The sequence below is a fragment of the Pholcus phalangioides genome, unplaced genomic scaffold (genome assembly GCF_987345545.1).
Source record: "Pholcus phalangioides strain wild (caught in Gottingen) unplaced genomic scaffold, Ppha-v1.0 ptg000001l_1, whole genome shotgun sequence".
Classification (NCBI taxonomy): domain Eukaryota; kingdom Metazoa; phylum Arthropoda; class Arachnida; order Araneae; family Pholcidae; genus Pholcus; species Pholcus phalangioides.
The window spans coordinates 17,176,429-17,190,463 of record NW_028301594.1 but is presented as its reverse complement, the minus strand read 5'-3'; the positions used below and the strand labels follow the sequence as shown (position 1 = coordinate 17,190,463).

The 14,035-nt window shown below is 39.9% G+C and overlaps 1 protein-coding gene and 1 non-coding gene across 2 annotated transcripts; one reads left to right on the top strand and one right to left on the bottom strand.

The window, feature by feature from the left end:
- The first annotated feature begins 2,735 nt into the window (after positions 1 to 2,735).
- Positions 2,736 to 2,808, top strand: TRNAT-CGU (transfer RNA threonine (anticodon CGU)). Its single transcript has one exon. It is a non-coding gene; the product is annotated as a tRNA-Thr (tRNA).
- Positions 2,809 to 5,271: 2,463 nt separating this feature from the next.
- On the bottom strand, positions 5,272 to 6,660 carry LOC149089988 (uncharacterized). Its single transcript, XM_089235087.1, has one exon. It carries the CDS (start codon positions 6,658 to 6,660, stop codon positions 5,272 to 5,274), a length of 1,389 nt encoding a protein of 462 aa, XP_089091213.1.
- Positions 6,661 to 14,035: the final 7,375 nt, after the last annotated feature.

Sequence of the window (14,035 nt, the reverse complement as noted above, 5' to 3'; positions counted from 1 at the left end):
GACAGAGCTCCAACCCTGGAACGATTCTCACAATTTTTTTCCATGCTATAAATTCACTGTAGATGGGCTGGTCAAAGATCCTAGCCTAAGGCCATGCTGCAGAATGTAATGGTAAAATGGCAATGATAGAAGGTACCAGCAACGCTTTTCCTAGAGAGACTCGGGAAAAACTAAAAAGTTGGGCCGCAACTAAAAACTCTTGGTCAGCCAAAGCAAGCACGTATTTTGGCGTCCCCCCTTATGATGTTGAAGGATAGGTTAACTAACGAAATTTGCGGATTTGCGGTCCTCTCTGGTCCGGCAACCGGGACACCAGACCCACCTGATTGACACCCCCCCCCCCCCAGTTACAGTCCTGACTGCATTATAAAACAGTCACAAATACTGGTTCAGACATTTGTGTCTTCTTTACTCCTGATGAATTAACTAGGGTTGGTCTGATCCGATTAATCGATTAATCGGGTCGGTTAATCGATCAATTGCTAATCGCAGTTAACAATTTTAGCGGAGTTAATTGACTCGATCAATCTGATCAAAATTTTCATTAAAAGTTTAAAATATAACTTCATTTACTTGACTAAACCGATTAAATGTCCTAAATTATGTTTGTGTACATAACATCTCGGATGATTGATCGTATTTAAAAATATTTGAATCAATATTTTGATCAAGTTTTTCGACACGAAGAAACACAAGTCGATTCAATGAAAACTAGTGATGATTTCTAAACTAACCTATTAAAAAAACAGACAGGATTTAATATATGAATTCCAAGATATGACAAGCACATTCAGCATATCGTCCCCGTTATGCCAAGGACATGAATGTGCAAATTTTCGCTTTTGGGTTTATCAGCTGGTTGGATCACTCATTTTGCCAAGTTTTGACAGAAACGCAAATGCGTATCCCCTATTGAAACGCATTTTACACAAAACATTTTAGGAGAACAACTTTCTTAGAGTAGTATTCAAAAGGGATTTCCATGGTCTAGAAATTTGCACATTCATGTTTCTGGCGTAAGGGAGACTATATCAAATAGCTTCAAGCGAGCGGCCTCTATTTGTATAGAGGCCTCTTTAATCTATTTCTATATTTATTTACATAAGACTCAATGGGTAGATGCGTGAAATGGATGGATAGATAGATAGATAGAACCGCTCACAACCCCGGACTGATGCAAAGCACCTTACTTCCGTTCCCTCAAAAGAGGCAGAGTTGTGTCGGAAAAGTTAGCAAAGATTTATAGTGGTGGCTCCCCTTGCCCCGTGCCCGCAAGTTTCGAATTACTCGCGTCGTTCTCCCCAGGAAGACAGCCATCAACCAATGCAACATACAAGCCATTTGACAAAAATGGGTGACTGAATCCAATGACTAGGGAGAAAAATTGCACGTGAGCCCAGTGGCACATAAGGGCCGGAGACCGCAACCTGGGATTCCGAAAGAAATGTGGAAAAGACTTGTGGGCAAGAAAGAAGAGGAAGAAGCTGGCAAGTTGAAGTGGGAGAGCTTTGAGAATGATCAAAATACACAATACACAATGTATACAAATTACATATATACAGCGCCTCGACTGTGACGGGAAACGAAGAAACAAAGCCTCCGTCCACAGTGCTGAGCAGTTTTGCCTGTCCTATTGCAGAATATGCAATATACACACACACACACACAGAATTCACACAGAGCCTACACTGCAACGGGAATAATCAAACAGAGCCTCCGTTGACAGTGCTGGGCATTCACATTTTAATTACATGCATATATTATTTACTTTACAAAAATTTCCCTTTTTTATACTATTGGGAATGCACAAAAACATTACTCTATGAAGGTAGTATTGGGCACAAATATCACCATGAGCTCATACAAATATATATTCAAGGTTACAAATTACTATCTTACTATAAAAGTGCGGCGGGAACAATCAAACACAGCCCCTGTTCACAGTGCTGGGTGGCAGCGATCACATTTGAATTACCCACACATATTTATATAATATATTTACATAATATACGCTAATTACAAAATATAAATTCCCATTTTTATAATAATTGTTGATACACATAAATATTACTATGTACGTCACATATTCACAACAAATGCCATAATGAGCTCATACAATATTCAAGGTTACTAAACCACCATCATACTATGAAATTGTATATACAAAAACATTCATAAATTATACAGGGTGTATTACTCAAATGTTATGGTTTAGGAGCCCAAGTGCGCCCCTCTATATGGAACCCGCATCCGTTTCAGATTCCACTTCCGAATCACTAGTGGATTGTTCACTACTTCCAGTTATTATCAAAATAGTTTCTTTATAATTTATCAGATAGCCCAAGACTTGTAGTTTCCTCCGTGAAATGGATAGAATATATTTTTATAGCATCAATTTTAATATTATACGGATAGTTATCAACACTGCGTTGCTATGAATGAATAGCATTTGAGAATATTTGATTAAAGTTCGATTAATCGATTAAGATTTTTTGATTAACCACAAACATTTTAATCGATTCCCAGCCCTAGAATTAACAACACATCCACGCCTAAGCACATAAGGGCTACATAGAGCTAAAATGGTCGGATTCAAAGTTAATCAAGGGCTAAAAACATTGTAGAACTTTGCTAAAGCTTTATTTTAGTAATTTTAAAGTTTTAAATAGATCTAAGATCCAAGCTTAAAAGTAAATAGTGCCAGACGTATGGTTACTGGCTCCGCGTTCACTGCGGCCACCATAGCTCAGTGGTTAGAGCACTGGTCTCGTAAACCAGGGGTCGTGAGTTCAATCCTCACTGGTGGCTTTGTCGTTTCGGTCTTGGCAGCAACATTGCGTCCGTTTTCAAGGCCGGGTAGATCGATTGTCTATTCCAAATTCTTTTCTTAACGCAACTGCTGTTTTCTCTGGAAAGTATCTAGAAATTTTTAAGTTTTGCGAGGAATATAAGCAGGGACTCATGTACTCTCGCGTGTACATGATCCATAAATTCTTCCATCCATCTTCCATAAATTCTGAATTTTCCCTATATATATATTCTGAAATTATTTCTTCAGTTATGTTTGAAGTTTCCTCAATTCTTTAATTATTCTTTCACCAGTTCCATATAATTATTTCTTTCAACTTTTTTAATTCACAGGTCCAAAATTTTCATTAGTTTCGGGAATTGCTTCTCATTAGTTTAAAATTAACTCTGTGCTAAATTTTCATGAATTTTTCAGTTAATTTACATTTAATTGTGTGTTCAAAATCTTTTTTGTATGGATATTTCTCAGCATTCCTTTATATTCTGAAATAATAGATGCCGATCCCTCTCCTCAAAATAAAATTTGCAGTCGGGGCAAAAGAGAATCCCAAATTGATGTAAAATTTAATTAGTTTCTCCCGAAATTGTTGAGATGCACTTGTACCCTGCTATTATTTTTGCACCTGGCCTTGCATCTGGTAAAGGCGTCCCTGGTTCAACCCAGGAGTACCTTTAAAATGTGTACATTTCAAATTTTATTTTGGCTATCCCTGACACGGAAGAGTTTTCTAAAAAACATTTTACAATCGTTTCTGTGGAATCCGTGGAAAATTTTCATTATTTGAGGATTAAAATCCGATTGGTATACAGTCATACCTAGACTAACGAAGATGATTTGTTCACGTTCTTTAACCGAAATCTTTGTCTTTGTAAACCGAAACGTGATTTACCGTAGGTTTCTATGTAAAGTCATTCAATTCGTTCCAGGTACGGCCCAAAATTTGAAGATAAGTTTTATAAAACACCGAAAAATCACAGTAAAAAAAGACAAAAATTGACTTAAAATGAAAAGATTCAAAATTGGATAAGTTAGAATTTACAGGCAGTTAAGGTACTGGGAAGACATAATTTCATTTTACACTATGTACACAATCATTACCAGCTTTTGTCTACTAGCGTTGACACAACCCAGTCGAGTTCTTAGGTGTCCCAATCGATTTTTGTTTTGGTCGGCTCATTTCTGTTCTGATACATGCAGGTGGAGGAGATGAGCCCTAAAATGTCCAGACTGTTCAGTTTGCTGCTAAGAGTCTTAAACTAAAAATAACGCTTGCTCAGAAAAACTTTTCCAATGTGCTTTCTATTAGCTTAATTCATTTTACATGAAATGATTCAAAAACTTTCAGAAAAAGAAGTGACGGTGCATCTAGAAAAAGGTTCTAAGGTGGATATGAGTTTATTGGGCTCAAGTGGACAGTAATGCTGATGATGTTCGGTGCGAAAATTCAGCTCATGACGTGACTGCTTTATGCTAGCGCATGCATGCATGCATATCAACGAAAATGTTAGTTTGCTGAATCCACATTCGTTAGCCGAGGCAAAAATATAAGTATCTTCTTTATTTAAAACATTCATTAGCCGAGATATCACTATATTTGATTGGTACTTCTACGTTTCGTTGGCTTCTCACTGAAGTAGGAAGCCTAGAAATACTGGTGGGCTCATCACTAAAATTGGCAACCCTTGTGAGCTCGGTGATGGCCGACGATGCCTCGGAAATCGTAAAAAAAAAAATTGTTAAGGTTTCACTTACTTCACAAAGACGAGAATATCTAGTAGGTGTCCACGTACCAATAATAAAAACGGAAAATAATAAATCGAATCTTTTTTAAGAAATAATGGTTCTTATGCATAACAACAGCGAATGCGTAGCCACCGCCATTACCGAGGCCCAGAGTGACGTCGTCATCATCGCTTGTTGAGCCCGCCCGTATCTTTGGACGCCATACACCGAAGAGTTTCTGAAAAATCTTTCGAAATTCCCATATATTCCGCCTCGAAAATTCAGCATCCATTATTAGGTCTTAGCGTTTGATTTCTAAGCTTTAAAAAACTCAATATATTAAGAGAAATTCGCTAATTTTTTGTCGCATGAATAAAAAAATGTTACAGAGATCACATACCAAAGAACAGGACTGAAAAATTGAAAAATATTTCATTTCCACAATTAGTATTGAATATACCCTTGTTTTTGTCAAATTCGGCAAATGTAATACCTTCGGCTCTGAAGACATATTTCTCTTTTTATATTGTCCCCGTTATCATTGGTAGAGGTCCAACTTTGCGTGGAGTTTCTTCTACATGCGGTCATGATGTAATGATAATTTGCCGTTCTCTGACACGACCATCGACAAACTTTAGTGCTGGGTACGGCCGAAAGATTCCGGAATTTCGAGCATCCTATATCTCAAATCTTGTTGTACTGGCTCAGCTGTACAGTCACTAATTACAAGTGCAGTATATTTACTCATTCGAAGATGGACGCTCCTCCCCTAGATTCCCAAGAGCTTGTTTAATTTCTGGGAAGAACCATTCGGTCATCCAGATCACAGAGTTTCTAACGATCTCACATTCGTGACCCCGGAGACTTTTCAACACGTCGATCGCGCCACTAGCTTCGATTTGGAACCCGATATCGCGTTGGTGGAGCAATAACGATTCGGCGATGTTTTTTATGGCACGCAAAGAGTTCCGAAGTATGATTGGATCCGGATCAGTCAGTAACCTGCACAGTCTTGGTATCATGCCCGCACGGAAAAGGTAGAATGACTGGGCATTGTTGCCGTTTTCGGCGAAACAGCGAACCGCTCGAACGGCCTGGCGTCTCAAATACACATCGTCGCTCTCCAGGTTGTTGGCGATGAGTGGAAGTGAACCCGCGTCTATGAGGGCTTGTATTTGGTGTCGGCTCCTCGCTCTTGTGATGAACATGAACATGATAGCTTCCCTAGAAATAGTCTCTCTCGATTGCGTGAGAATCTCGGGGAGAATGCACAGAGCGTCAGCGTTCATCTTGTTAGGGGAGGTGGGTTCATCTCTGTTGACGTTGTTGAATGCCCTCAGGGCCTCCATAGATATTTCTATGTTACCGGGATAATTAATTATGTGATTCCGCTGGACGAGAGGAAGTAGATGATTCGTTATGTGAGAGTCTCTCAGCATCCGACGAGTTCGAAAATCAGATTGGCAAAGATTCGAGATGGCACCCAACGTCTCGATCAAGACGATCGCGTCCGTGTTCTGAAGGAATCTCCGTATGAAGGGAATCAATTGAGGGACGACAATCTGGCGTGGCATATGTTCTGGGGAGCACGAGATGAAGTTGATTATCCAACTAACGGCCCGCAGAACTGGCAGTGGCGAATCGGTCCTCACGCAGATGAATATGTCTGGTAATACGCGGAGTTCTATCGCTTTGACCCAGAAATTGCGTTGATTGCCGACGATCTCACTCAGCGCGAGGAAGGCTTGCTCAGGCACGCCGCTTGATGTACACCTCGTGAAATCCAAGAGGTGTGGAACGACTTCGGTGTCGATGACGGATCTCCTATGGCTGGAATCGCCGGAAGCAATTATTGAGATGACGCGCATGCACTCGACCAACAACGGTGGGTTATTGTATCTTTCGAGACAGCGGGCTAAATCCCTCACAAAGCCGCAATCGATTACACGTTTTTCAAGGGCGAGAGATTCCGGTCCAACCGTAGATAGTCGTTCCCTAATGGCCTGGATGGCCGACCGTTTGTCTTCGACGACGGTCGTGGATCGGAAGCGTTCAACGAGTGAGCCAAAAGTGTCCTCTTCGTCTTTGAGCGATGTCCCCGCTTTCTCATCTTCACTAGACAAAGACATTCAGAGAATATTTCTCAACCTACTTAGTAGATACTAGATTCTTTTAAATAAACAAACTATGGTTTCAAACCATCGATTTTTCATGCCTTCTTGTAACATATCCCAAATGGCTTTTCAGCGGCTGTTATAATCATTTTTTTTTTCAAGTTTCTACAACGTATAATAACAGAGACTTTATATTGACCAATACATCTGTCTTCATCCTATTCTTGGCTGATGAATTGGAGTCTATATAGACCAATGTTTCTTAATTTTTCGAAGGATCGGGTATACGAAGGATCGACTTTTGGAGGGAGCGCAAAAAAAAATTTTCCAAAGAAATTTTGAGTTACCACCCTTCAAAAAGCATTTAAATCAACTGAAATTGATTAAAATAAGGTATAAAAGGCATTTTCTTTTGATATTTTAATTTTTTTCCAATTTTTGGTTAGCTCCGGGGAGGGGCGAACGGCTCCCTTCATTCGGTCATATTATGTTCTCTTGGTCCCTGTTCTTACCTAGGGCCCGCCCCCCTTTCTTCACCCAGCAGCCGAACCCTTTCTTCTTACCGAATGTGCTTTTTAAACAAATTTATAGGGAGCAAAAATAAGATTGATCTCTGAACCCCTTGGTTAGATTTTAGTGAGCTTCCTCCTTAGAGAAGGAGACCTACGCCACTGTCTCAAATCATGAGCCCCAACGCAAATGTATGTTCCGAGACCCAGTAGGTTGGGTGGGTAAAAGCTATTTTACTCTCAGATATTTCAGTGCCGGAACTCATCATGTAGGATTTCTAAGGATATGAGTTTTCCCACGGGCCATGCATAAATGGGCCTATTTATAGAAGATGACTCCGTATTATTATTATGTGCAGTTTTGCTGGATTCTGAAATTGTTCACAATTTATCTATCCATCGTACTTCACTTGAAAACTTCATTTCTTCACATCTGATTTTTTCTTCATAGTTCTTTGTGCCCCCCCCCCCCCCCCAGCCACCTGTGGTGGCTACTCTTCTACTTAATTTCCAGCCTTGGCTTCTTTAGAATATCCGAGGACAACGAGAGAGCCATGTGACCTGAGGTTCTCAACCTGAGACTATATTGCCTCCTTGCGGTCCTGAGATGTTCTAAGAGGAATTAAATGAAAGAAAGAAAGAACCATGATAAGTAATGAAGATGGCCCTTCATATCCATGGTATCCATAGGGGCCGGGCCTACACGATGAGATCTGGTAATATATGATTTTTGAATGTAAGTATATAAATATGTAAACTGTTATTCTCAAGCGCTATGTATGGGACCCAAGAACCAGTACATCACTTCCAGAAGACCCATAATATTGAGACGATCATGCATAAACCCCCCCCCCCCCACAAGAAGAAAGCTTACTGAACTCTACCCCAGGGTAGGCATGGATATAGGATGATGTCTCGGAAAATCGATTTTTATTGTGTAGGTTCGTTGTGGATCGTCCTGTAGTTTACAAATAATTCAGCTCTTGGGAGGGATGGTCACCAACCTTCTGGATACGTGCCTGGCCCAGTATTCCAAAGATCAATCTCATTTATACAATTTAGGCTCATTATAAATTTAATTTTGATTAAATTCGATAAGTATAAATTATCTGGATCTTAGATGAAGATTGGGGGGGGGGGCCCTCTCTAAATAAAACAGGCGGGGGCCACTGGAAGAAAATGTGATCTAACGGGGGGTCATGGGCTGAAGAAGGTTGAGAAACACTGGTCTATAGACGATACTTCAATATGGAACATTACGAGGGCCGCAACTGGATAACTTACTTGTCACCCGGGCTAGCCGGAATTTCGGTGCCCCTTGGAATATAGAAGAAGAAGTTAAAGGGGAAGGGGAATTGGGTGCCATTCTGGTCCAGCAGACGCGTCTTCTCCTTCCCCCCCCCCCACCAGTTGCGGCCCTTACTTCATAAGACATATTTTTCATCATTTAATGTCGACGGCATTTGTCGTGGGAATAGGAACCTGAGCCCAAGCTGGCTTTCCGGGAATCAATCCAAAGCGCGGAAGAGATTAATGAATGAGTTCCATGTTATACCCGTATCAAAAGCATATATCAATCCGAAACAAACATTCATGAACTCTTGACTTTCCAGAAAACAAACAAGGAGAAAAAACGTAATTTTTCCAATTTTGTTCGATATACTTTTGTTTACTTGTTTTGTGTACGTCTACATGAAGATCTGAACAGCATAGGGTGTCCCATAAATTCCTAAATAGTTTGAAAAGTCATAATAATTGAAGTAATTGGTATATCTTCTAAGTCCGAAATGTTCGCAAAGCTTCAGCAAGCGATTGTTGGCTGAGGTGTAACAACTTCACCAATGTCACCAACACAATGAAAACCTTATGTGAGCACGAGTAACAGGAAAATTCAGAGATTATTTGTCAGTCGCATAACCTGTATTTTAAAGGACTCTGATTTGCATATTTCCAGTCATTTGCTCTCGTATAACACCCTCTATCTACAAACACTTTAACCAATTTTTTTCTGCCCCCAAAAACAAAACCCCTTCATACGAATATTTATTTTTCTCAAATCACATTCAAAAATGCTAACTCCTCCAATTTATATGAATTTTTAAACTATATACGAATTTATGGGACACCTTGTACATATAATGGTCGGTGTGTGACATATCAATTCCATCTCTGGCTTTCAGGCGGATGAGATCAATCGCCCGGAACCATGTCAGTGGAACAACGAGCGAAAAACCTGGGTATATATAAAATATTCACAATAACGATGAGTGAGACATTCCGTTTTTTCATGCATATAGAAATGTCCCCTCCACTTGTTAATACAAAATTCATTGAAAGACTGCCTATTTGTGGAGATGATGATTACAAAGAAGAAAATTCATCTCTGCCACCACGGAGACTCTAACCACGGTCTCTCGCACGCCGTTCGAGTGCTCTACCATCTAAGTTATGGAACTAGATAGAATATTTCTACTTTGGAGAGTATATATAGGGGCCGTTCAAGTATTACGTAAGCAAATTTTTAGCCATTTTTGACGCCCCCCCCCTCTTGTCAGCAAAAGTCAGCAAAACGTAGACCCCCTACGCCCCCCCCCCCCTTGTCAGCAAAATTTCGTCATCAGCTCTGCCCCTCTGAATCCTTACTCATATTTTCATAAAGGGTGGTTGATGACGTAAGCATAATCTAAACCCCCCTCCCTCCTTGTCATCAAAAGTCAACAAATCGGAAACCCTCTGCCCCCCCCCCCATCGACGATGACGTAATACTTGAACGGCCCCATATGTTGAAAGGCTCCGTACATGGACGGTGACAGCAATCAATTAATAGCTCGTGAATTCACGGGCTGAGTGAATATTTCTATTTACGGAGAATTTCAACATATATATGCGCTCCAAGGCTGCAATATTCTACCTGGTTCCACGGCTTAGATGGTAGAACCCTCGTCCGGCAAGCCATAGGCTGGGGTTCGAGTCACCGGCGGAGATGAATTTTCTTCCTTGCAATCATCTCCACAAATAGCCAGTTTTTCAATGAATCTTGTATTTCGTTTTTTACCGATTAAAAATCCAGACACGTATGAAGGTTTTCTAAACATGGATTTTTGTAGGAAAAAAATTCATGTGTATCTCTCTCTCTCTCCAAAGAAAAAGTTTAATGATATTATAATAAATACTAACCCAAAAATCATCCGGGTGTGATATCAGCAAAATATTTTTGGCACGCGAGTCATGTGCCGTTTCCAGAGGTGATTATTTGTCGACCAATCTCCTATATGGAAGAAATGATACTGAAAAAGCGAAAAGAACTCTTCATTGCCTGGTACAGAAGAAAACCAACGGTAAAGGCAAGTAGCAGAAAAATACAAGATTCCCGACTCGTATCTGTCGCACTATGGGTGCAGTTTTAAATACAGGGTGCCTTTAAATTCATAAATAATTTAAAAATTCATGAAAATGGAAAGAATTGGTACATTTGAATATACGGTTTGGGGGAAAAGTTTTATTGGTGCAGAAAAAAAAAATTAGTTCAAATTTTTATCGATACAGGGCGCTGCACAAAAGCAAATCACTGGAAATATCCAAATCAGAGTCCTACAAAACTCAGGGTGTGTGATAAACAGCTCATTTCCGAATTTTCCTGTTACTGGCGCTGATAAGGTTCCCACTGTGCTGCTGGCATTGATGGATAAATCACCTATTGGTGAAGTTGTTTAAGGAATCCCGCGCCTGCTGAAACTCTAGAAACGTTCTTTACACAGAAGAAATTGATGAATTGTCCAGGTCTAATTATTCCTGCCGGAATAGTTTCGCTGGCCCTCTATGGATAAGAATTCGGGATAAAACACGTTTCTGCACCAAAAAAAATCCTCTTTCGTGAGAAAAATGTTCTTGCAAGAAAACCGGATTTTGAAATATACCAATTCCTTAAATTTTTATGAATTTCTAAATAATTTTCGAATTTCTTTCCACTTTTTGGAACTGTACAGAAATGGAACGAATTTTTCTCTATTCACAATACACATATGCCTTTGAATTTAATTTGTTTCGCAATTTATACATAACACCCTCAATCATTGGCACAAATGCAGAAAATTCAAAATCAAATGCTTCAAATTCAAAAAGTTTTTCGTAAATGACTTTTTAGAGCCACATTCACATTTCACTAATCGAAAATTCCAACGCACATTGGACAACCCAAAAAGTGTGTTAATCTTTCTTTTTCCATTTTTCTGCAAGTATACGACCCTTTGCGAAATTTTAAAGCATTTTGAGTAACCGCATGTCATTTGAAAACTTTTTTGTGATCGAAAATACGTTTCGAAAGTCAACGGTTGTAGAGATATTTGTTGTGAAAACAATTTGGGACCGCCTGTATAGTTTCAATTTGTTTAGGGGAAGAAACGCGTGTCAGAGACAGAAAAGGACTGAATGAATGAACGCCAGGGTCTCTGCCACCGGACTTATCCCGTTGCCGAGATCTCTTCCAGCCTAGCTTCGTGGCAGTCTGGAACAAAGTGAGTGTGTACACCTAACAGTCTGAGTGTGTAGCTAGTGTTGTGTATGATATTTCAGTGCTGCCATGTTTACTTCAAATTGTGAGTGAAGTGTAATGATTAAATATTTTTAACGTTGTAGGCCTGTTGCTCTCTGTGGCGAGACTTTTTAATGGGGAGATCAGCTCGCATTTGCGCCTTGAAGTTGGGAACCACAGAAAACCAACTTCAGCCGACCACCACTGTGGGGTTCGAACCCGGATCCTCGCATCGCGAGTCCGTCACTATAACCACTCGACCACCACAGCGGCAACAACAGAAAAGGACTAGTATCCGCAAGTGTTTTCACTTTGGCACGTGTGCGAATGTTACTGTGCACCATGATTTTTTTCTGCTATTCACCTTCATCACTGTTTCCTCTTCTTTATTATGTGACACTGTTATTACAAAAAAGTGACTTGATACATACGCACCTTGAGAGACATGCTGAGAACATTTCATATATTTCCAACAGAACATTTTCCATTATGAAATATTACCGATAGTCATCGAAAAACAAAAACAGCCATTATCTGATCAATTTTTCTTCCCGTAGTGTCAATGATAATTGCGAGTTATTTAGCAGGAAAGACATTTTCGGCGAACATTCTTTTTTTCATAGGAAATGGACAAAATGACGACAAGGTCCGTGTTCAATGTCAAAACGATTCGCAATATTGTGATTTTTCTTCCCATCGAATCCGTGCAGGAGAAAATGGTAGTGGCTGTTGTTGTTGCTGATTCGGAACTGGGAAACAGGGAATCTGGGGTTGCCATGCTTACCTCAGAAACAAAAGAGTCTATAGATGTGTCATCATTTTTTCCGCCCCACCGAAAAAAAAAAGCAAACCCTTTTTCACTTTCATTTCTGCTATTATTTCCCACGCTCACAATTAGTTTAATGGAGTCCACCATGACACAGTTTCGATATATTTCGTCTGCAAAAAAACCTCCTCGTCCTCTTCACATCTAGATAGTTCCGGCCATGCGCAAGCCGCTTTTGAAAAGGCTTTGATGAAAGAATAAAAGTGTTTGCACAGTGCGCACAAGGGAAGCACACCACGTGCTTCCCTTCCTAAAACAAAACGCTAAAAAAAAAGATTCGTCCGCTGTACTGCTGTTATACGTGATGCTTGAGTTTGTACTGACCATTATGCTCATGCATGGTAATGAGCGCATTTATTGAGACTACTATGAATAATTTCGATCGAATTGTTTCCATTTGTACAAGGAATATACATTATTACGTATGGACTTATCTGGATAGTCGTTGAGACATTTCGTTACTGTCAAAGGATGTAACTCATGAACTGTTGAAGGGTAAGTGATAATATTCTTCTCATCTACAGTGTAACCAGAATCTCGCTATAACGAGTATTTATATTTGTCTGATTTAATATACAGTGAAACTTCACCGCAACTATACTCGGCAATATAACGATGAATTCCTTTAAAACGTAATTGCTCTACCCGTGGCCCGCTAGCCAAATGGGGCTCTCAGAGTCATCTGATTCTGTCCGTAAACCTAATTATGTATAAATAAAATAAGCAACGCATTACCGGATCACTCAAGTGATCTGTGTAGCAGTTCCACATTACTTAAGTGGCCCGCGGAGCTTTTACAGATCACCTGAGTAGTGACCCACGACACAGTTATAGAGCACTTAAGCGGTTCGGGGCGCGTTTCCAAATCATATAAGTTGCCTGCGGCACATTTCCAGATCACTTAAGTGACCAAAAGCACATTTCCAGATCACTTAAGTGACCAAAAGCACATTTACAGATCACTTAAGTGACCAAAAGCACATTTACAGATCACTTTAATGTCCCGCGACACACTTCCACACCAGTTAGCTGGCCAGCACATTCTCAAGTAACTCAAGTGGTCCGTGATACGTTTTCATACCAATGAAGAAGCACGCGATTTCCCTTTCGGAGCATCTTTTTGCTGCACAACGATATTTTTTTCAAATCTAGTTCGGAATTGCCTATAGTCTAATGTTGAACTCCTCTCGATACAACGATATCCGTTTCTAAGGCCGGGATTGCACTATAAAAGTTTGATAAAAGATATTTTGCAAAACTTGAAAAAGAAAACAACTAATAAGCGTATATGTTACATTTACTCGAATGTAACCGATAGTCGGTTCCGTGGTAAAAAGAAAATTCTGATTCACGTAAAAATGTTAACGAGTCTATACAACAATGGAAATGAGCCATGATAAAATAACTGAGAATTTTAATTGTTCAGTCGGTTGACTGATTTGCTTTAAGAACGTGAAATTCTATGCAAAAACGTCATTGATCATTTTGTCGCACCACAGTCATTTTCTGCTCACGAGGGCTAAT